General features: G+C 39.0%; 2 protein-coding genes across 2 annotated transcripts; one reads left to right on the top strand and one right to left on the bottom strand.

The window, feature by feature from the left end:
* Positions 1-3005: 3005 nt before the first annotated feature.
* cunh9orf85 (chromosome unknown C9orf85 homolog) lies at positions 3006-5221 on the bottom strand. The gene is made up of 4 exons (XM_074669398.1): positions 4991-5221; positions 4588-4694; positions 3959-4072; positions 3006-3387 (listed from the first exon to the last, which is right to left on the bottom strand). The coding sequence occupies exons 1-4, from the start codon at positions 5090-5092 to the stop codon at positions 3150-3152; spliced, it is 561 nt and encodes a 186-aa protein (XP_074525499.1). The 5' UTR covers positions 5093-5221; the 3' UTR covers positions 3006-3149.
* Positions 5222-5586: 365 nt separating this feature from the next.
* Positions 5587-22670, top strand: abhd17b (abhydrolase domain containing 17B, depalmitoylase). Its single transcript, XM_074669818.1, has 4 exons — positions 5587-6090; positions 8183-8659; positions 20216-20395; positions 20813-22670. Exons 2-4 carry the CDS (start codon positions 8193-8195, stop codon positions 21030-21032), a joined length of 867 nt encoding a protein of 288 aa, XP_074525919.1. The 5' UTR covers positions 5587-6090; positions 8183-8192; the 3' UTR covers positions 21033-22670.
* The last annotated feature ends 1384 nt before the right edge of the window (positions 22671-24054 follow it).

The following is a 24054-nucleotide window of genomic DNA, read 5'->3' as shown; positions in this document are numbered from 1 at the left end:
CATCAGGTCTCTGTTTAAACACACAACATGGAAAGTAAATAACAAGAACTCCCCTGGAAAGTAAAACACATGTACATAAATAACGCCTCTTTCAGGACATGCTCCTTGTTCTTGCAAATGTCACTCGGTAAAGAGCTGTTCTTTCAATTTGCTAGAAGTGTTTCATGCCTCCCCCCACCCACTGAACTTTAAAATGCACAGCTCCACATTGCACCTTTTTTCCTTTGTTTCTTATTTCTATTATTATTATTTTCTTTTTTCTAAATGTACAGATATTCTTTAAATTTCTATATTTTTGTATATTTTCATATTTTGTATCTTAACTTTTTCTACGTTCTTTTTACCAGAGTGTATAGCATGAAATTCTGTATTATAGTTGCTCAGTTGCTGTTCATGTTATTTACTTGTCAATAATCAAATCACATTTCTTTATAAAGCACTTTACAACACTCGAGGTGACCAAAGTGCTTTCCAGATAAAATAAATAGCAAGATAAGAATTAAAAGCAGATTAAAAGAAAGCAACAATGGAACACGTCGGGAAAATAAAAACAGATAAAAACAGATTGAACAAGACAAAAATAAAATAACATGTCACCACATTAATACACCAAGTCAAATTCCTTGTATGTGCAGATGTACTTGGCAATAAAACCTGATTCTGATTCTGATAACAGAGTATGAAGAGTGAGGGTAGACAAAGTATCAAAACATTGAAATACATCCTGAGACTTCAACAACAAAAGTGAAAAGAGCCTGAAATGCAGGACCACATCAGCCAGGCAATCCTTTCATGCTTGTAACTGTAGTTTTACTGCTTTTATAAATAACTTGAACTGTCACTTTAGCTGATATTTTCACTGATGGATTTTTAATAGAGCCTTCTGACTCAGTGGGGTTGCTTTTTGGGAAACCTCTCAGTTGTAATAAACTTCAGGGTAAACATAGAATCACTGTTTAAGTCATGGGTGTTCAAGCAGAACAAAAAACATGTGAGCGACCCTATGAGCTCAGTGACTAATCCATTCATATGTCACGATGTCAAATATCCTCATGAGGAAGTGCGGCTTAACAATGATTTAAATTTATCAACCCCTCATGATGAGTGACGACAAGCTCCTTCCATGTAACTACGGGTTATTTTAGCGACAGTGAGTGTGAAGAGGATGAGGAAATGATGTAAAAGAAAGCTTTAAGCTGTTAGATTGTGCAAAAACATAAAAGAAGACGGTAATTAAGGAGCTTTATTTAATGAGTAAAGTGTGCATAGTAGACACCACCATACAATTTGCTCTCACTAACAAATCTATGATGCTGAGATGGTAGAGTGGAAAATACTGAAAATGAACAAATATTTATGCATTTAGAAATGTTGGTGAATCATGTTAATGACACAAAATCTTTTTTTTTCTTTTTACATAGGGATAATATTTCTCATTTCAGAAGATAGGTTTAGATGTTTAAGGTAAAATAACCTTTGACAAACCCTTTGAGAATAATGAAACCATCTGTATGTGGATCCATCATCTCCTTGTTAGTTGGCTGAGGATTTGGGTTCTAAGTGTTCAATTGGTTATAATAGTTAGTTTAATAAGGCTTTGCCACTTTTCTGTATTGGTTTACCCATAAGCTATAGCCTTATTTATTTATTTATTTTTTTTTTTAAAAAAAGAGTATTCTGATCATTTACCTTTTTTATATTTTGATAGAAATATTTTTTTTACCATAATTCCTTATAACCTTATTTCTACTTTTAAAAACAGGAAAAACTACATAAATAAATTAACCAACAGAACACGAGTTGATTAAGTCACTTGTACCAGAAAACCTCAATTTAACAGCTCCACCTCATATCAAATACTATTGAAATTTATGTGGCTGCTGTTAAGCAGCTATTTGGTCCCCTTATGTCCATTTTGCCATTCAGCTGTAAATTTCCCAAGTTACCATCTTTCTTCTTTACATTTTAAATGACAGGGAGTTAAAATCTTAAACAGTTACACGCTGCTGTTATGATGCATGCGATATTGCAGTTCAATCATGTTTCTTCGTCATGTTCTTAAATATGATCTAAATATATTTTTCTATTTTATTAATTGAAAATATATCTGAACATGTATCTGGCCAAGATAATCACGTCAATTAGTCTTGAGAACCCCCTTTTTTATGAATAAAGTGATGGTTCCCTCCAATGCAAAAACAACATGGTTTGGTAATATATATCAGCTTTTGGCCATTCTGCTATCATCAGCCTTGGCTATTGAAAAACTATTACTGGTCAATCAATAAAAATATAACTCATCATGGCAAGATAGACTAAAGCAGCACTTAAGGATCACACCTCACACTCAAGAATCACACTTCTCTCTAGAGATAAAAAAAAGATGTCACTATTGCTTCTAGAAGGTGTGATTTCTTCATTGCAGTTGTGTTGGGATGAACTACTTTTAACTGAGTGTGACTGATAAAAGGGGCAACTTGGTGTGCTGACAGCATCAAAATGTCAGACTTTTATTGATATCCGGTGTCTCACTTCCCCTTTTTAGTAAAGGCTGCTGATATTATTCGCATTATTTTTTATGCTTTCAATAGCTGATGTAACTAACAGCTATACTGGATAAAAGTTATTATCAGTTTACAGTATGAAAGTCAAAAAATGTTGGTGAAGCTGGCGTTCTTCATTAATGGGATTTGAATGTTGCAGCCCAATAAGTGTTCTTGACTTAAAAACTTTAATGAATAACTATAAACTACCAATACATTTTTTATAACATTTGTTAGGATTTCCTTCTCCTTAACCTGGAATAGCAAAAATCTTCCCACATTTACTCCTCTTGCAGAGGTTGATGGACAAAGACAACAGAGTCCAAATTAACAGAAGTGAGTTCCTGCACACTGGCCAACTTCCAGAAAGAATAACTTCAATGTTATGATACATCAGTCGCATATTTTTTTTTGAACTTGCTTCTTCTTAACCTGAAATGAGCTTTTCTCCCATGTTATACATCGAACCAGAAAAAGAATTTATTTGCATTGGCAATATTTGAGAACAATCACATCTCAAACCTCATGCCATGTTTGATCAGAAAAATCTTCTCTGTAAAAATATAAAATAAAAATAGTCCACTGAAACTGCCTGGCTTGATGTCTTTAGTCTGCCACTTTTATTTGAGCTACATCTGGGAGGACATCACTCTTTTTCAGTGGCTTCTTTGGCTTTAGTTCACACTTCAAATCTTCTTCATCATCATCTTCAAAGTCACTCAAGTCATCCCCAAAGTCATCATCGCTGTCCAAGTCATCAATGTCTTCCTTCTTTCGTCCACCCCTTTCCTTTCTCTGTTCTCCATCTTCATCTTGCTCTGTATTGTCTTCTTGTGAATTTATTCTGCAAAGAACACCAAACAATACCTCAGCTGTTACAATGACCCATTTTACTTCAACTATTGCATAGAAAAAATCCACTAAGCCTCATTTAAACACCATAACATTATCAAATGAATGGCTGAGATTATATATGAACATCAATGGACACCAAAGGTTTTTATTAAGATATGGATGATGAGGCTTAAATTCTTCATTGGGTTAAAGAATTTCAAAGAGCTTGTAATGTATCGCTACATCCACAAGGTGGCAGGCTTGCAGAAGTATAAACTGCCTCTCTTTATTAAAAAAATATCAGCACAGAAACAATAAATGATTCCGATATAGCACAACTGCTTAAAATATAGGCTACATCTATATTTTCCACTTATCAGACACTGCCAGCAATTAGGAAATAGGATAAAATATGAAAAAAAAAGGTTCATTGGACAAATAAATTCTACATAACATCAAAATGTCGGGGCATAGGTATCAGTTGTTAACCTTTTCATATACTTAACTTTGCACACTGGTGAACACACTCATATGCATGATTAGGCTGTTTTTAAAATAATATTAAAAAATAAAATACTCACGGAACAACAATATCTTCTTTCTTCCCACACTTGCAGCAGATCTCGAGCTGAAGGGAACAGGGCTTACAAATAATGTGATATGCGTCCCTCACAGCTTTCTGAGAACACTTGACACTGAAGGGATAGAAATAAACGTTCACATATGCACATGAACACATCTTGCTGTATTCCACTCCCCTATGAAATCTCAGATACACAATGATTCACAATGAGCAGCAAAACAAAATGTCTGGTGCTGTTTGAAAAATCTGGCCTTTAAGCCAAGCATGCTCATGGTACAAAATTCAAATGAATTAATGCAAATTAAATTTTCACTGGCTGCTCTGATTAAAAGTTTTATTATGTCATAGATTCTGGGAGGTAATGAATCACTGCACTTTTCTGCCTGTCAAAACTAAAAATGTAATTGACCTGGGTTTTGACATGTTTGTATTGTTTGGCAATTCATAAATGCAATCAAAGGGAAAAAGACGAATTTCAAAACTATTATGGTGGCTGTAACATGCACATGTTTTGTTGATAAGTAAATTCTTACTAATTTTACTACAAACTACAGCCATGCCATTTTGAAGAAGTAAAGATCTAGTTCTCACTTATAATGAAACTTAATGCTCGGGGTTGGTACTTACCATTTTTTGGGCTGTGTTAGTGATTTATATTTGTTGTACTTCACTTTCCATTCAAGAATACCCTTACAGTGTTGACAGAGTCCATCGTGGATCTTTGAGTTTGCTTTCTATAACAAAGAACACATACGTATATACATTAGAGACGGTAACAAAATACTGTTCAGCACTACACTACATCTCTTTAACAGGGTCGAATAGATATGCAAGCACATGCGATGCCACAGTGTTAGGATTGCTTCACATAGACAATCTTAACGCTGAATTACAAAGAGCACCTCATTAACTGTATGACATTATAATTTAACAGAATCCCTGCATTAATTACTCATGACTTCAACAGAGACCATCATAAAGTGTACATAAGATAAACAAGACACACTATAGTCCACAAATGTTAACATACCTTTACTTGTGCAGTTGCTCCGTACTTGTTGTTTTTGTATGCGGTCGCGTTTTGATGCTTCTGGCCCCGCGATCGAGACACGTTACCTTTTTGAGAACTCATCTTTTTCACAGATTTTATTTACACATGTGATAGGATAAATCTATAAAAGTCCTAAACAGGCTCCAAACCCACGCCACAGTGAGCCCCGACCCGGAAGAGGTAAGAGTAGTCGGTGACGTTAATGAGGTCAGGAGACGATCCTTCCACCTCACTAAAAATATGTTAAATTCTACTTAGGTAGTGGTGCATTCATCAAAATAAAAAGAAAAAAAAAAGATTTCTTTCCTCTTTTTGAAATCGAAAAATGAACCTAATAAAGTACCACCATATTAATGACGTCACCTGTTTGAACGTTAGAAACACCGCAATCGCTTCTGATTGGACTGTTTATCTCCATAGTAATCATCGATTGGCTGTCCCAAACGTCGATCAAACCAGTAGCTCCCCACCCTGTAGAGGCGCATAGCACCGCCCAGATATTTCAACTCCTTCTGCAATTGGTGGGCTCTTTGTATCATCAGCTATATCATTGGTCAAAGAGCTGTCAATTACCTCCTGTGCTTCCTTACGAACTGCGATAACAAGCTGAGTGATTTTCACAACGACAGCGGTGATGTTTCAGTTGCGAGTGATACTGTGGTGAACCACAACGGACGTGTGACAAGAACTTACTTTATTTTAGACCTTTTCCACATTTCCCCATGAAGCTGGACAGCTGTATAGACTCGGACGTGTTGAATGAATCGGCCTCGTTATCATTCAGGACCATATGTTGTTAAAGCCCAGCGGAGGAACAAGAAGCGACCGCTTCGGAAGCTGTCTGGACCCCGGAGGACGAAGCTGCTAGCTCACAGCTGTGGTGCCAGGAGGGATATACACAGACCGAGACAACACGCTAAACACAGGATAATCTGGTCAAGGATAACCTTGTCAATCTCCCTGCGTTCAGAAGAAGATAAATTAGTTAGCTCGGCGCGAAGAAAACACCTGACCACGGCGACGTTGGCCAATACTGTCACCTCAAAATAGAAAGAAAAACCAAACAAGTCACCCTCCAGGTAATGTTGCAATATCTCTGCTGTGTTTATGTTGGAAGAGGCGTGCATGAATTTATCGTGATGCCAGCTAATTAACTCACCACGCTTGGGGATAAATGGGTCATATCAGTGGATATTAAACCCCTACAAACCAGCCAAGAATTGCTGCAATCTCACTGAACACATTTTAGCCCCCACCACCATTTTACTGTAAAGCTTGGAGGCTCCATTCTGACTCCATAGCTGGAGATAATGGACTTTTCAGGGGAATATGACAAGAAAATAACCTATACTATGTGCTTTGCTGCTACTTGCTTGTAATAGTTGATAGATTACACGTGGCTTTAAATATTACACGCCAGACATCTGTTAATGAAGTCACATTGAAGTCACCTTTATGTTTTTTGAGATGCCACAAGTGAGCTGCATGTATTCGTGAGCTTCAACTGCACGTTAGTCAGTTTTCTTGTAAATCTGGTCACTTGAATTAAATACACTTCAAATAAATCAAGCAAAAAAAAAAAAAAAAGGAAAATCCTGAATGAATGAACTTAATTATGCAATATAAACCAAAAACATCTCTTGAAGGGCAGTATTTCTTCTGTCTTAGTAAAGACGCTTAAGGAAAGTAATAAAGACCTATAGAGAAGATCATCATGTGTTGAAGTTCAGCACTGAAGTAAAGCTGGGAAGGTGATGCTTGAAATCAGGCAACATACAGGCGTATCCTGGAAGAGACACAAGTTGCCATAGACTGTTTGAGAACTGCTATAATATAGGTTATCTAACCTTTATTTACCTTGGCAGTAGTGCTGGGATAGCAACCTCTCTAATAGGTGAGGCCAAGCCTATGGCAACTACATAGACCATTTTCAAAAGGACAACAGGATCATTAAAAAATATGAAGAAAACAACACTACTGACAGAAATTTGAGTAATTTAGAACTGAAACGATTCCTCGAATGATTCGAGGTACTCGATTACAAAAGTTACTCGAGTATTTTTCTCCACCTCGAGGAATCGTTTAATTTTAAAAAAGATCAAAGAGTGGTATTTCAGATAGAGCTGAGGCCATATTAAGAGAGTTTTCAGACCCCTCAAGCTACCTCTTATACAAAATAGCAACTAGCAACAAATCTAGCTTCTTTTCTGGAGTTTGGAGACCAATGGGTCATTCTACCAAACGGGTGCCATTTGGGTCCGCAACATTTGATGAGATGTACAAGGCACAAAAAATGTGTCAAAGTGTGTTTACAAATTTTGGAGCTACCAAAGCAAGTGCTCTAACTGACATGCTGTATCAGAAAATTCTGTTTCTTAAAGAGAAAAATTTTCATTTGAAAAATAACTGCTCTTTAACTAAACAAAAATGTATTTTATCCGATTACTCGATTGATCGATGGGATTTCCAGTAGAATACTCAAATACTAAAATATTGGATAGCTGCAGCCCTAATGTCATTGCACACATGTAAAATGATCTTCATTAGAAATACTGATGTTGATCACCACCAGTATTTTCAAAAGGGCATATGTAGTCATGTGGAGTCAAATTACAACCCCTCTTTAGTGGAGGGCCGTGCAACTCAAAAGCACCTGGGATATCTGAAAGGTTGCCTCAGGTGGGGGTCCAGGTGCAGAGTGAAACAAGAAAGCTTTTCTAGCCAATACTGGCTGTGTGGCTGGAGCCAAAACAGGGTCAGGGAAATGTCTTTCTAAAAAACGAATACTGGCTGTTCTCCTGAGAGGGGAATAGATGGATGTTTTTAAAAGAGGACAGCAGCAGCATGGCTTTAGGCCCCAGTCCCAGAGCCCTCTTGCTCCTCCACTTATAAAAGACAAGTGTTCACATTCATGGAGAGAGCCTCATTCAAGAGTTGTTTTTTTTCTGGCATCAATGTGCTCTTGTGGTGTTTTCCTTGTGATCAATCTGCAGGGGATGTAGTGGCAAATTGGTGTGTCAGTAATGTGTGAGATCCAAGGCACTTGTGTTTGAAGAGGCTGTTATATCTGTTCTCTCTCAGCGTGTTCGCTCTTCCTCCCTGTGTTTCTCCCGCTCTCTGTCTCTGGGAATTCTTTTTCTGTTTTAACCATCTTCATTTTCTCTGTTACAGGCTTTTTAGGATGAATCACTTGTCCATTAGCGAGCTATGTTGCCTGTTCTGCTGTCCGCCATGCCCCAGCAAGATCGCCTCCAAGCTGGCCTTCCTACCCCCAGAGCCCACCTACAGCCTCATGTGTGATGAGAGTGGCAGCCGGTGGACGCTACATCTTTCTGAGCGTGCGGACTGGCAGTACTCATCACGTGAGAAGGACGCCATTGAGTGCTTTATGACTCGCACCTCAAGAGGGAACCGTATTGCATGCATGTTCGTCCGCTGCTCACCCAGTGCCCGCTACACACTTTTATTCTCTCATGGTAATGCAGTGGACTTAGGCCAAATGAGCAGCTTCTACATCGGCCTAGGATCACGGATCAACTGCAATGTCTTCTCTTATGACTACTCGGGCTATGGGGCCAGTTCTGGAAAACCCTCGGAGAAGAACCTGTACGCTGATGTGGATGCTGCCTGGCAGGCGCTCCGCTCACGGTAAGAAGGGATGATGGTGATGAGAAAGAACCCACACACTAATGTTGGCCCAGGCTGTAAAGAAATAATTCAATCATGGATTTGTGGTGATGATTGCGCTGACAGCACTAACAACAAATTTAGGCCAAAATTGTGACCTAGATGAGGCTTGATGAACGCTTACGGAATGATCAGTAAAGCCCATAAACTTTTAAAGGAGGGATGAAAGAGGCTAAACACTTGAGATGTATTGCATGGTTAATTTGGAATGCAGAAAATGCTCCCACAACCCAGATCTGACAGAGTTAGGGAAGTGATGTAACACAGATTGTAGAAACAGTTGGCGCCTGAGCGATTCTTGTAATTTTTTTTCTCTGCATGTTGCAAGTCACAAACAAAGCTACAAGCTGTGTTAATGGAGAGGAGGGAGAAACATAAGTAGCAAATCAAGGTTTATTCCATTCTTATGTGACAGAGCTGCACCAGGAGAGAAACAGTGTTGTGAATAACAACAATGGCAACCTTTCTACAGCGTTAGGGAGGTTGGCCTGAGTACATGGAGAGTCCTGGAATGGAAAGCAGGTGTAAAGTCGAACGTGAGGAAAGTGGGCTGAGAAAGATTAAAATAAAAAACAGAGCCAGTGTGTGAGAGTTTGAAGTCAGAGTTGAAGATGTAAAAAGCCTCCTGAAGGAGCTGGGTGCAGAGCTGATGAGATTGGATGTGATAATGTCATGGGTGGAGGTGATGGGGAACGGTTTAGGAGGGATGACATGGTGTTCTTGTAGGCGATATCAAGAAGTGTGTTTTCTGCTGGCCAGCCACCACATGTAGGTGTGGGTGGGTGTTCTGCAGCATCTTTTTGCTCTCTGGGCTATGAATAGACTTGTACTTATTGGACAGTATTGAACCACTAATAATTTTCATGCGGTAGCACCAAGGTTATAATAGTTTTGGATTTGTCATTATAGTTTAGTTTTAGTTAGTTTTGACATTTTATTTTCCATTACAGTTTAGTTTTAATTAGTTTTAGAGCAGGCATTCTAGTTTTTATTTAGTTTTGATTTTTGCAACAACGCTTAGTTTTGTTTAGTTTTAGTTTTTCATACCTTATTAACCAGGAGCAGGATTCAAAAAGGTCAGAGTAAATATTTTGTCATACTGTTTATTTTCAAGTCCAACATAGTGCTCACTGCTCAGTCAATGCTGATACTGAACTGTTGGCTGCTGCCTTAAACACATGAAAATAACATAAACTTAGTATAAAACATATAAGCATAAATTATATAAAATAATGTTAACATGAATTACATAAAAATAATATAAACATAAATTGTAAAAAAACAATATGGTATGAGCTTTAATAATTAGGAACTTGGACTCTGTAACAAATAAACTATTACAGATGCTCTGATTTATTGCTCCTCTACGTTTCATCGCAGCACAGAGCACAGCCAGTCAGTGCAGTAAACAAGCTCGTCCCTAAACGCCGCTATGATGGTGCTGTGCGGCACTGACAACTGCCGAAAACTGTCTAAAATGGTTGGGAAAATGTGTCTGATTAATTTAAATACTAAAGGCTATTAATATTGTCAAAAAACTATAACTAAGGGAATTTTGTCTATAATTTTAGTTTGTTTCAGTTAGTTTTGTGAACACAAGATACAGTTTTAGTTTACTATCGTTTTTGTTTCTAGTTTTTATTAGTTTGAGGTAACTGAAATGTATTTTAAATTTTAGTTTTCGTTTTTAGTTTCCTTTTAGTTAACTATTATAGCCCTGGGTAGCACTTAGTTATGCAGCGCTTGTAATGGTTGGTGTCTGCATTGTATCTTTGTGATGTTTATGGAAAAAGTAAAACTCCCTGCTTATGCTGCTGATGGTTTACAGGAATTTCCTCGTGCTTCGTCACAGCCATTTATAATTCATGTTAACTTTGTAAACAGATTGTCAACCGATGATCTAATCACATGAATTACGAGTCCTTTTCCCCAGATAAGACCATCTGTTTAACCCCATGTCCCTCACTTCCTTCCACCCATTTAAACCCCCTCATCATCTACTTCTTTTGTCCTTTTGTTACACCATAGCTATTGTCTCTGAGGAGGAGAGGAGCAAAATCTGTAGCTTCTGTGCTGGGTTTGACAAACGTTCAAGTCAAATGCATGCAGATCTTCAACACCCAGAGCCAGAGATTCACTTTTTAAACTATGATTTCTCTGAAGAAACTCTGACTTTGCCAAATATGAATGAATCACAACTGAAACTTGAACTGGAAGAGGATGAGTATTTTTTTGCCAAGAAGAAGAAACTTTATCAGGTTTTCTTCCTAACTGAACTCAATCTAGTGTAAGCTATCAATGGCTTTAATGGAGGACAGATATTCTAATGAACAGAAGTAAAAATAACTTTCATTGCTTGACACATGGGCACCATACAAGCCACTCACCTGTCCAAATATTCAACAGGATGTGGAGCAAGTGTGCTCAGTGTTTACGTGTCCATCATATTTCTGGCATTTTGTTTATGTGGATGAGGGAAAAATAAAAGGTCACCCAGTAGGCCTGGTTGTTTTCGTATACTTCCTGTTGGAAGACAAACAAATGACTCAGAGAAGAGAGAGGGGACGCTGGCTCAGGAAAACAGGGCTAAGGAGAGAAGCCAAAGCGGTTTAAATCAACCACAAAGATTAAAAAGTAGGCTTTTAGTGCGGAGAACGCCTCCTGTGTCACTGCTGATGTGGGTGTATACTCCTCTCTGTGTTAAATGAAGGTGTTGGCACTGCAGAGATTTAAAAGTGCTGATGGTTATCACTCGTAGGGCCACTGGCGTAACATATAGTTTCATATCTACTTACTTTTCCTGTTGATCTCTTGCTACACTTCTTATTTCTTTTCCATATCTACAGGGATGTGAATACAGGCCCTTTAAACAAGGAAGCTGGCAAGTTAAACAGGAAACTCCTGATCATAAAGCTTGAGCATACAGGAAATAAGCCGCAGTGAAGAAGAACCTGCTTTTCTGGTGGTTAGGCAAGTTGAAACCTTTATGCCACAAAGACAAACCTTTCACCAAACCTTAAGACACCACGCCGGATGTGATAGAATTGAAAACAACCAAAGATATGCCCTCTGTGTTTGAAAATATAAAGGAAGGATACATCTCTTCTTTGTTCAGAGTTTGACTATGAGAAAGACACAAATACTTTTGGCTGATGGGTACTTTTGTTATCTGCAATTCTTTTTACCCAGCCTACTCCTTCATTTTTGTTGTTGCACATAAATCTCTTTTTCCCACTCACAGTCGTGATTAGCGAAAAATATTAGCTCATAAATCACTCTGATTGAAGCAGAAAATATGATATGAATCAAATAAAATTAGGTTTGGTGTTTTATGTCTAGGACAGAAAGTGTTCACTTCATTCCTTCACATAAAGGGGAGAAAAACCTGCTGTACTCTTTTTAGAGACAGTCTAATATAGGTTAGATAAAAATTTGCATGACCCAGCTTTTCTTCCTTGTCTGTTTCTTGCACACTCTGTGGCTTTGGCTTTTTCTTCACCGTCAGTAGAGATGAATCATGTTGAATCATCATCATTTCAGCTGTCTAGTCATTTTATTGCAGTACAACACACCTACTTTCTACTAGTGAGGTTAATTGAGCATTCACAGCGATGGAAATTATTTTAAGAAGTTTTAAGATGTAATGAATAATTTGTACATATACATCCCTCATTACCAAATGTTGCCAGATTGTCTGAATGAGCTGAATTTACGCACGGATTGAAACTACTGATGTTATTGTCAAGTCCCACATTGTCACTGTCTGATTCACCTACAGGCCAAATAAATTTTTATAGCTCATTCACACAGGTTGGCTCGATGCCTGCTGGTGTTACCAAGGCCCTGAGGGTTGTTTTAACCGTGGAAAACCAGCTATTCCCGTGAACGCTATTAATGAGCTGTTTCTTAGAAGCAGACCTTTTATCAAATGGGAAAGATGCTGCTTGCATCACTTGGCTTTTTTGGTTTATAGGCATGATTCTTCTTTGAAATCAGATGTGAGGCTCACAGGAATAAGGGTGTAACTAGAAAGTTGAAGAAGACTCTGCTTGTGTAATATTGCCACATTGTTAACTGTCTCTCTGTGTAGTTGAGTTTAGATAATTTTACTGGATTGGCTGTCTGTCACAAGGTCAAATATCAAAATGTCGGTAAAGTTATGCTCAAGCTGTACCTCCTGGTCTTTGAATATGAAGCTCATTCAATGTAGCTCTTAACTTCTTAACTGTGTTTCTTTGAGATTCTGCTTGAGGGCAGGTGCAGATCTGAAACCACATAAACAGCAAGGCGAAAAAAAAAATTACAGCAAAGATAACATCTTTACAGCGCAGTGAACAAAAAGACTTGGGTCTGAACAACTCACTTTATTTTCACATGCTGTATGGGAGTATAGATTTAACCTTACAGAGCAGACGGATCTGATTCAGTTTCTGAACTCCTGCAGGTCCATCTTGCCAGGTTCCACTGACCAATGATTTCATTTGGCTAAATTCTGACCGGCCCAATCAGGGAAGAGAGGTGGGAGCTGTGGGAGCAGACGTGACGTCAGCAGACTTTCGTACTTGTCAGCTCTTTGATTCTTAAGTTAAATTGATAAAAACGGAAGCTGTCGTCTAACACCTTTTTCACAGCTGTATCTCGTGATTCAGTAGTTGTTCATCTATTGTTTCTTAGAAGCATCGGCTCACAAAAGCTACGTCATACCGTGGCTTGATGTGGATTGGTCCGTGGTGAGTGTGTTAATCAGAACGGTCGTCCAATCACCAGCTGCAGATTTTTTTTAAAGTCCCGCCTCTGAAAACAAATCAGAAGAGCTGCTACCCAGATGGACTTGTGAAATAATTATGTGGCGGATATATCAAACTGTCCATCTGGAGTGTCAGGTTAGTATACATTTGCCTCATCACATCTTGAACTGGACCAAGTAGAGTTCAGCAATAAAACCAGTTTGTCAAATGTCCGCTTGAGGTTGACTCAGGATGTACCAGGACCACGTATACACCAAGCTAAAATTGACTATCTTAACAGCAAAAATAGACAATTAGAATCCGATACAAAAAATGACTTCAGCCCAAAGCCTGTCTCATTTCCAATATGGCACCTGCTGACAATTTGGTTGAAAACTTTGAACCAGAAACAGACAGGAGACGAGATGGAGACTTATAAAGTCTGAGATTGTAACTTAATGTAAGGATTGTCAGCATTTGCTGCTTGTTGTGAATTTCACTGGCTGTTGCCTGACAAATACCTTTGGGTGTCATTAAGTCTCTTTTGTTTCAGTCCACTCATCAACCATCAATCTTGCCTCTCCAGATCAGTCTGTAAAATAAATGCTAACATTAGCATCAGGTTCATATCATATGAATAACTTTAGCTTCACTCCACTCTGTATTACTTGAGGGAAATTTTCCAGAATCTGTGTTATTTATTAAAAAAACAATGGATGAAAGTTTGCCCATAAACAACAGAAGTTCAGAAAGAATAAATGTAAGCTTTTTTGGTTCTGTCTAGAAAAGAAGATAACTTAGATTGCATGTTTATCGGATGATAATCTGACTGATCATTCCAGGGAGTTAGGAAATATAACCGCTAGGTAGCTGAAAAGGTGGCTAGCTGCACTTGCATGCAGATGTACCACCTGTTTTTGCTATTTACTGACTGTTAGATACGCCAACGCCTGCTTATGTGTGATTGGTCTGTGCTACCTAGACCACATGTGATTGTTAAGTTCTGCACAGACTACAAAAATTACCATAACACCTCACAAATTTAGGCCCTACACTTTCTATATAACTTACTTATAAAGACTACTATCTAAGGTTATTGTAGCCATGAAAAGCTGAGAGTCTGGCTTACAGTCTGCTGTTTTATATAACACCAAAAGAAGAAGATTGACATATTTAAGGATCTTTTACAGTTATTCAGGTCTACTTCCTGATATCTGAGGGTATCTTTGAATCATATATAAGACTTTTGATTTTACTATTCTGCGAGTAATAACAAGTTAAGAGAGATTTAAGGACAGATAAGATGAAAGTCTTGTGTGTATCTTTGCTGTTATGAACAAACAAAAGAGTTTCAAAGCTCAGAGAGACTCATTTATACTCTTTCTAGATCAGCTGTCTCTATCATGGCTGTTGAGGGATATGTCTGATATATGAAAGACTTTTCCTGTGACAGAAAGAGGGTACATCCCAGCCTTTTGACCCTGCTGAACACGAATCAAGTAGATTGAGTTTATCACATCAAAGAGCCTCTCTGAGAAATCTCCCTTTAGTCTGCTTCATTCACTCCCTCGTGTGTGTGTCTCTCATGCTAGATCAGACGTACAGCCTGAGGAGCAGAGCGGCTCTGGTGTCTCCCTTCCCTGCAGCACTTGTCGTATTTTGTCTTTTTTTTGTTTGTTTTTTGACTGTTTGACATTTTGAAAACAGCCGATCTGGCCTCTTTCTGCCTGCTTTATCGTCTGTGTCTTCTGCTTCTGATCCAGCAGTCGACAAATCCTCTTCCTCTTGAGTGTTGACACACTTGAGTTGGCTGCTTTTGTATCACAGTCATATGACTGAGGGCAGCCACCTGTCACTCACTCCAGTGACAGTGGAACCACAATGACAAAGTCAGGCACACACACGCACACACACACACACACACACACACACACACACACACACACACACACACACACACACACACACACACACACACACACACACACACACACACACACACACACACACACACACACACACACTCACAAACACTCTCACAGCTCATGGCTCATGTGTGTTTTCGTGTTCATTCGTGGTTGATGAGCCACTCCCTTTACCTGAGCAGAGAGTGAGCCAGCTGATTCAGTAATGATGAGTCACCAGGTTAACACACGCTCGCCTCCTTCATCACAAAAAGATTACACAAAATATGCGTGATCAGTTGGTTGTTACATCAGAATAAAACCAAGTCTGAAAAAAAAGAAAGAGTGAGTGAGGGACCAGGCTGTCAGCTCATTTCCCCTTTTTTCCTTTGTGTGTGTGTAAGTGTGTGTGTTTGTGTGTCTTTCACTACAGAAAGCCACTGTATCATTTTCTTTTCCCTCTGAGATGGAGGCAGGCCAGCAATCAATCCAGCTAGGCTAATATTGAGCGGTAGCCTAGCAACTGATATCCAATAAGCTCTCAGACCGAGGTCTTCCTGCACCATGGCCAGTAAAAACAAACAGGGGAAACTCACTTCCTGGTCAATAAGCATTATTGATCAATATGAAAGTGCCATCTGTCTCCTCAGACATCCAGCTGTAGAGAGGAAGAGAAATTCTTCCAGACACACAGAGGCAATCCAACGTGTCCATGAGGTATTGACTTTTTTTAAGTTGAAATACCAGTGGTGGTCTTTGTGTTGAATCAGGTGCTGTTCTTTGGCTAACTTTCTCAAAACGTGTTGAGTCTTAAAGAGAGATCTTGCAATCTTTTTAATTTCAGGGATGATCTGAATAAACAACTGAAGGGATCAAGTGTGAACCTGCTCTGCCTAATATGAGATCACCGTGGCTTCTCAGTGAAGGATCCCCCTGCTGCACTGCAGATGGTGCGCTAATCTGTTAAAAATTCCCACACATATGTTCAGGATGTCCTAAAATATCTATTCGTCATTGTGAGTAATACGGGATGAGAATACTTTCACTCGCCAGGGAGCAAGAGGTGGGCAGCCAAGAGAGAGCAGGAGACAGAGCAGGGGAACAAGGGAGGATGTGATGCATAATGGATTGAATTTGTGTCAGGAGGCCAAATGATGAAGGTCTGGGGGAGGGGTGTAACCATGGAGCATGGCCAGCAATGGTTGGGTACGGTCTATTGGGGCAGAAATGAAATGGAGTAAATTGTAAGCTAGTGCTGGACGATCCAGGGGGTCGGCTGTTGGTTGTCCTTAGACTGATGTAAGGCTGTCTGAACAGGGGCGCAGCTGCAGAGCTACACTGTGGATTCGCTCCTATTTGCTTGTTTTCTGCTGGAAGAGGGGAAAATAAATCCACAGCAGTCTGTCTAACAAAGTCAAGACAGCATGCTGGGAGAGCAGCTAGCATGACCTTGTTGTCAGTGGAGGGTCATGAGTTCAAGCTTTGCATTATTTATTGTGTCTATATTTGTGTCCTTGAGTAAAACTCTGCTTGCACCGTGTTGGTGTAAAGATGTAGACCAGGGTGTCCGCGGGGTCTTAAAAAGTATTAAAACTTGATAAATCAATTTTGGGAAAATTAAGGCCCTTAAAAAGTATTTAAAAAGTCTTAGTTGTGGTTTTATGAGGGATTAAGTTTCATAGGTGTTCAAGCTTTGACCCAAAAAATATCCATGAATATTTATTTTCCTCCTTGCAACTTTCACCTGATTGGGACGTTAAACATTCAGCCGATAAAGTTCTAAAATAGAATAGAATAGAAAAGAATGGAGTTACTTTATTGATCCCAAACTGGAAAATAGTTGTTAACAGCAGAAATGATGGAGTCAGTAAAAAAATACAAAAATAAAAAAGAATAAAATAAAAAAAAATACATACAGACTCTAGTTACAATAAAATACAACAATAAGGATTGTGAGCGGTATAAACACCAGCTATAAATTAACGTCATTTCTAGTTTCATAAAGAGAAATTAAATACAACATTAAAGCAAATCACACAATCTCCGGCACATGTCCTAAATTTTAAAAATGATTAAATAATTTCTCATTTTCTTCAGCAAGTTGTCCTTGAATAACTGCTGTTTCTTGTTGTGGGAGTGTGGATAAACCTGCCTTTAGTTTCATTTGTTCTTTCAAGCTTTATTCCTCCTTAGCTTACATCATTTCTTTAAAAATGTAAACTACAACTGTTAAAAATATGATGCCAACAACAACTGAAAGTTGCGATAAAGTCTTAAAAAGGTATTGAAATCAACCTCAGGATTTTAGCATATACCCTGTACTATAGACAGAGCATGTCAGGTTAGGTCTGGGGAACGCCTTTCTGTGTTTACTGTCGCCTGTCCTCAGGCCTCATGACTAAGCTGTCAAAAGGTTTCAATTTACCTTGTCTATTGACTCTGCATAAGCTGTATATTGTGGCGACATCCATGTGCTGAGTGTCTTGTGATTGGTCAGGATCTTGTGGGCTGATGTGCCAAAGAACATAGACTCGATAAGCGTAAACAACTAGAGATAAGTTACAGGTTATCACTGATACACGTACATTTATGTTCTGCACTGATAAAGCTGTTTGTAACTACAAGCAAATCTAACAAGAAAGCTCAAACTGCAGCTCTCAAAGGATCTCAGTAGACTTCAGCATGCCTGCAGAAAGTACAGTGTTCAGCAGGACTGTGAAGTTAGGAGATCTAATTAAACTCCCTCATTCAGATTTTCTTCAAACCCGTTGCTGCCTGTGTTCAGTCATGAGGAAGTGAAGCAAGCAACTGAACAACCCCCCTCCTGCCATGTGATTTATTTTCCTCTCTCCTGGGAGGAGTTAATATTATAAGTCAACAGTGGCAGTCATCTCTCAGCTTGCTTGACATCTTATTTCACTAATCTCTCCTTTTCAAGATGGATTTTTACTGGAAGTCCCTCGCTGTTTGCTAATCTTAAGCACAGATATGAAATACCTGACTTTGATAAATCCTTTTTGATGTGGCAGATTTATCATCTTCCTCTCTAATTTTACTTTGTAAATTCACATGTTCATATTATCTCTCATTTTAACTGGCATGTTTACTGGTTATTTTTTTCAAGTATTTACTCACAGTCATTGCATTTTGCTGATCTGATCCATGGCAATAAACTTACTGATTTCACTTAATCCTGCTTTATCTAAAAAAAAAATTCTCTCTCTGTTGTTGATGTTATTTTTACTCTGAGCCAGGTGAAAGAGGTAATCTTACTTGTGCTGCCCTCATCCAGAGTACAGGTCACTGTTTGGTCTCCTGCTTAAATTTGAGGGTTTTTGCCCTCCGTGATACCACTGCATGATTTAACTGTTAAAACCCTGGAAGCCCTTTAAGATTCTGAGAAACAGCTTTTCCAAAAACTAGACTAATCCAAAGTGGATTTCCAGTCCCTGAACAGCGAAAATGATTTCTTTATTCTGTCAACGAACGGCTAAGATTGATCTGAACATGGAGGGTCAAAAAGGCACGGTGTTTACGTGGGAATAGTAAAACAAAGCTTTAAAGCTTTTTAGTCTCTCATCAGACTATTTTGAAAGGTCAGCCCTTTTTTGATACAGTGTTTGGTCGACTTGGGGTTTCCAATCCTTTTATCTGCTTCAAAAAGCTACACTTTCTAATGATGGAGCTGTACTTCTCATCTCATCTGAATTATGTGACGTTTTCTCAGCTAACCTTGAGGGTAAATGGTGCTGTTTAAACCAAAGCACCCAACAATTTGCTGTAGCTCTTTTCATGCTCTGCCAGTATTTCCACCCCTATTTATACTCTGTGACGGCCAGCTGACTCACCATCAGCAAACAGGCCCTATATTCCTGCTAATGACTTGGCTTGTATGTACATTTCCAGGTTCAGTCTGTACTTCGATTTATTGGCCTTTTGTTGGAGCAGACTTGTGTTACAGTTGTGTTTTCAGATGTCCTAATTCTTCATCACTGCAGTGCGTCTTGTTGTCAGATTGTATAGTTTGTGTTTCATAGAAAAGCAGCGGCAGAGGGTGTGAAGCCAAGCCTGAAGTATTTGGCTTCACAGTTTTCATAACGCAGTAGTACTGCTGTGCTTTCTCCAGCGGCACAGACAGTGATGCAGTGTTCCCGACTTGGTCTCAGGTTGTCAGCTGACTGCTCGCTTGCTAGACTGGGTCACGTTCTACATAATAAGCTGAGGAATGTCTTCCCTTTCATTTCCCTGTTTCTCCCTCACCCTTGATCCAGTATCAGTGTCTCCTTTGCTCCCTTTTTGCTTGACTTGGTCTAATTCCTCCTCCTTAGCTCTGAATCACGAGGCGAGGGTGGTGGTCCTCTGTGTTCCGCTGCTTTGAAGGGCTGCAGAGAGCCACTGAACCTTTGCTGCTTCCCATCCTTGTGTGCTTGTTTTAGGGAGCTGTATAATCACTGAGTCACTGTGGCATGACGTTTCAGCTGATTATAGAGTGTGCGTAAGTCTCTGTTAGCTCACAGGTGTATGTTTGCTTATGGAGCAACATGTGTGAAGAAGTAGAAGATGATGGGAGATGTAAGAGAATTTACTATGTGTGGACTTAAGGCAGACTGTTCTAATAGATTTAAGGTTACATTGAGCTTCACCCAAACTTTAAGAAAGTCCATTTTTTTACTAATTAAAGTATTCAAAATATGCAACATTTGCTTTTTTTCTTTTGCCAGCCAGGCTGCTCTCTCTAATTAACAGAAGGCCCAGTTGGAGCCCTGCCAGTGTCTGGCAGAGCAGGGAAAATTTACCAGAGTGCGACTGGCTGCTACCAGTGCAAGAGTCCTTTTTAACATTTGTAAAAAGTGAGAAATTCATATTTTTCTGTCTTCATCTCACAGGTACGGCATCCGGCCAGAGAATGTCATCGTGTACGGTCAGAGCATTGGCACCGTGCCCTCTGTGGATCTGGCCTCACGCTATGAGAGCGCTGCCGTCATCCTCCACTCCCCGCTCACCTCTGGCATGAGGGTGGCCTTTCCCGACACCAAGAAGACCTACTGCTTTGACGCCTTCCCGAAGTGAGTCCTCTGCTTGAACAGATGGCGTGTGAAAACCAGACTTAGAAAATCAGAAACATCAACAGAGAGGCTCACAGACTCGCTGCACAGTTTCATTAAATAACAAGAGAGCATGTGTATTTCAAACAGAGTAGTGAATGAATGAATCTGTCATTAAAACACACACACACACACACTCAGACACACACACACACACACACACACACACACAGGCCTCAGAGAAAGGACTTTTAAATATAGATGTGTCAAAACAATTTAGGAAGGGGGCTTTCTTCTTCAAGAAGTACTCAGAATTTTTTCCCGTTGCTCCCTCTGGTGGTCAGTTTGTGTACATGTTCTTAAAGGCTTCTTTTGTCTTTTTTTAATCTCTTACAATCCCTACTAATAATTACTTTTGTTTTTATTTTCTCTCTGTAGCATTGACAAGATTTCTAAGGTAACATCTCCAGTGCTGGTGATTCACGGTACAGAAGACGAGGTCATCGACTTCTCCCACGGCCTGGCTCTGTATGAACGCTGTCAGCGCCCAGTGGAGCCGCTCTGGGTGGAGGGGGCCGGACACAATGATGTGGAGCTCTACGGACAATACCTGGAGAGACTCAAACAGTTCGTTGCACATGAGCTGGTCAACTTGTAGAGGCACTGAATCACAAAGGGTGGAGAGGGAAGAAGAGGAGGAAAGAATTATTTTTCAGGAGGAAAAAAAGGTGCTGATTTTTCCTTTTTTGTGAAGTGGTGCAGGTTTAGGTGGTGTTTGTTTGTATTAAGCTGAAGTTTTGGTGGCAGTCTTCTCTCTGTATCAAACACCTCTCCCCCTGAGGACTGTCTGCTCCACATGATGCAGCTGTGAGCTCACAAGTTCCCATCACTTTTTTGTTATTTTATCATGTTGAAAATTGCACATCTTGCAAGTGTGTGAATGAGAGAAGAAGAGATGTGCGTACTAAACAAAGCAAGTGTCCGCACAGAGTGAGACTGTGAGAGTATGTGTGTGTCACATTTTGCTGCCTTTTGAGAATAATACAGTCCACGGTACTTTAAGGAGAATTTTCATCAGATCTCGAGGCTTTTGTAGTTTGAGCAGAGGCCACACTTCAAACTGGACTGGACCAGAAGTGGACCAGACTCTCTCCAACCCAACTGAACACCATCTGACTTTGGCGTCAGGTTTAATCCTACACACTGCAGACATCATGGATTTCATTTTTTGGAGTACTGTTTCTTATATTTTTTTATATTCTACATGATATTTGCACGTTTCAGCTGTAACTGAAGAGCTGTACCAGACAAACTGACATGTTATCTAGCTGTGCCAGTGTTGCCAAATGTTTAGTAACATACTGTGGACACTTACACGCACAAAGAACTTTGTACTTTGTGGAAATAACTTCTAGAAACTTCTCCATGGCTTTGTTTGCTGATTTTCTGTCTTCACTTCTCTCAGTGGTTTGGAAATGGTACAATGTGATGTTCAAATGTGCAAGAACAGGATGCAGCATGGAGCCAAATCAGCAGCTCGTGCAGCCACTCAAAATGCTGAAATTTAACATCATTGACCGACAAAGCTTAGACCATTTACTCATGTGTTTCAGCAGCTCTTACTTTGGGTTTACTTCCAAGTGTATTGGCTGTAAAATCCGTCACTTCTGGTTTTATCAGCAAACAAAAAAGGAATTCAATTTCTGTCTCCACCTAAGAAATTACAGGTGTCCTCAGCCATGTTTGAATAGAATCAGTATACTTTCTGTTTTTGGTTCTGACAACCTCATGTCCAATAATGTGCAGTTATTTTTCAGGATCTCTCCCGTGAACCCTTATCAGATCTTTCTATGTGTCCTTATATGATACAAATAGAGCTGCTGTGGCAGCAGCTTACGCTCTGGTCTTTGATCAAGACTCTCACCACTCATGCCAACCAGGACTGAATGGTTAATGTTATTACCACAGCAGATGTTGACTCATTTTCATTTCAGGAAATCAGAAACAAAACAGGTTCATATACTTTGGTGTATTTAGGATGATAAATGAATTGACTCTAACCTAATTTATTCTTTAACAAAAGTCAGCTGTAACCATGAGTTAACCTCGACCTCTGTCACAACCAGAAGATTCTTTTTTGTCTTAACTTTTTCTCCGCATGGTATTTCTGGATCCATTGTATCTGTTGATTTGACCTTTAATGCTGGGTCATGATAGCAAAAAAAAAAAAAAAAAAAAAAAGCCAGCCTGTGACTCCCTTAAAGCACTGACAGAGCCTGAGAAGCAAATGTCAAAGAACTAAAAGGCTTATCTCTGGCCTGTGTATCAAACCCTGACAACATAAAAAGATAAAGTGTAAATCTCAATGAAACATCTTCCTGCAGGTGTGTTTAATACCTGCTGTGCTCTAGAATCTGTTTCAGCAAAAGGGGTCAAATACTGTTGGTAATGAACCAATAAGCCAATGGGTGCTATTGAAAACTTTCAGGTCTAATTACTTACATGTTGGATGAAGTAAAACTCCACATCAGGGTTGGTAACTGTGGTTTGTCAGGTGATGGTGTGTTGTAATGAAAACTTTTTTTTCGTAACTTGTGTCTTTTGAAGGTTTCTTTCTTTCTTACATTTTCACTTTGAGAATATCCTTTGTACTTGGACATATTGTCATTTTTATTTTCACCTTTTTTTTCGTGATCTGTCAGCTGTACTTCTTTTCACTTCTTTAAGTCTGGATAGAAAATATCAGACCAAGTTAGGCCGTCATTATGGCTTTTCAGAGGGACTTTATACCAGTCACTTTGACTAATGTCATCTCTGATTTCACTAGATTCATTTTGTATAGCATATTTCAATAAAGGAGGAACCTAAATGTAATAACAATATAATTATAGTAATTCTAACATGGATAGAGAAAATAAAACTGTATCTGAGAAGCAACAAAATTTGTCACTGCTCATTTATTTTTTTAGACTGTACCTCTTCTTTTCAGGTCTGTGCCACTATAACCACCTATTTTATGCTCTTGTATTTATTAGTAAAACTCAGAGCATTATTACACTTTATATGGTTTACATTAAGAAGTGAAGGTAATGTGCTCTTGCTGTAAAAGTTAAGAAATCCAGTTCTGGTAGAGGTGAGATTTAGCGGATCAATAAATGTTTAGCTAACTGTAATGAACACATCTCACACTCCCTGTGTTAGAAATATTGGACCTAAAATGATTTAATTATCTTTTAATTTTCTGGTAATAGCAATCTCTTTCTTGTGTTTGTATAGGATGCAATTAAGCAGAACCCAGCTCCATTGTTTTAATGTTTAACATTTTCATATCTACAGCACTGCAAAGCACTAATCATGGATGATATCAGATAAAATTAAATACAGTGCATCAGCCATTTCCCTCGTGGGTTATTGACACGTCATTGAGAAAGGGAGCTGTTTAGATTTTCCTTAATGGTGCTCATAAAACTGCTCCTTTGTTATTTAGATATTCAATTGGAGAGTACAGAGTTCTGTGGGTCAGAAAACACTTTTTCTTCTTTCAGTCATAGTTAACTGAGATGGTATTTCACAGCAAGCTCTTTTTCAAAGAAAAATGTCAATGTGATACTGTTAATGTTAAGAGTATGAATCTTATGCTTCAGATTACAGATAGCAATACTAAAAAGATGAGGAGATGA

Source organism: Halichoeres trimaculatus, unplaced genomic scaffold (genome assembly GCF_033239565.1).
Source record: "Halichoeres trimaculatus isolate MK-OKI-2021-1 unplaced genomic scaffold, fHalTri1.1 fHalTri1_scaffold_5, whole genome shotgun sequence".
NCBI classification, from domain to species: Eukaryota; Metazoa; Chordata; class Actinopteri; order Labriformes; family Labridae; genus Halichoeres; species Halichoeres trimaculatus.
This window is presented reverse-complemented; position numbering and strand designations above follow the sequence as displayed.

Excerpts from the sequence above, each read along its gene's own strand:
- cunh9orf85 (XM_074669398.1), bottom strand. The coding sequence starts at position 5,092 with ATGAGTTCTCAAAAAGGTAACGTGTCTCGATCGCGGGGCCAGAAGCAT. Across the intron at positions 4,695-4,990 it reads GAGCAACTGCACAAGTAAAG|AAAGCAAACTCAAAGATCCA; the intron begins GTATGTTAACAT and ends TCTTTGTTATAG. Across the intron at positions 4,073-4,587 it reads CTAACACAGCCCAAAAAATG|TGTCAAGTGTTCTCAGAAAG; the intron begins GTAAGTACCAAC and ends CTATCCCTTCAG.
- abhd17b (XM_074669818.1), top strand. The coding sequence starts at position 8,193 with ATGAATCACTTGTCCATTAGCGAGCTATGTTGCCTGTTCTGCTGTCCG. Across the intron at positions 8,660-20,215 it reads TGGCAGGCGCTCCGCTCACG|GTACGGCATCCGGCCAGAGA; the intron begins GTAAGAAGGGAT and ends TTCATCTCACAG. Across the intron at positions 20,396-20,812 it reads TGCTTTGACGCCTTCCCGAA|CATTGACAAGATTTCTAAGG; the intron begins GTGAGTCCTCTG and ends TTCTCTCTGTAG.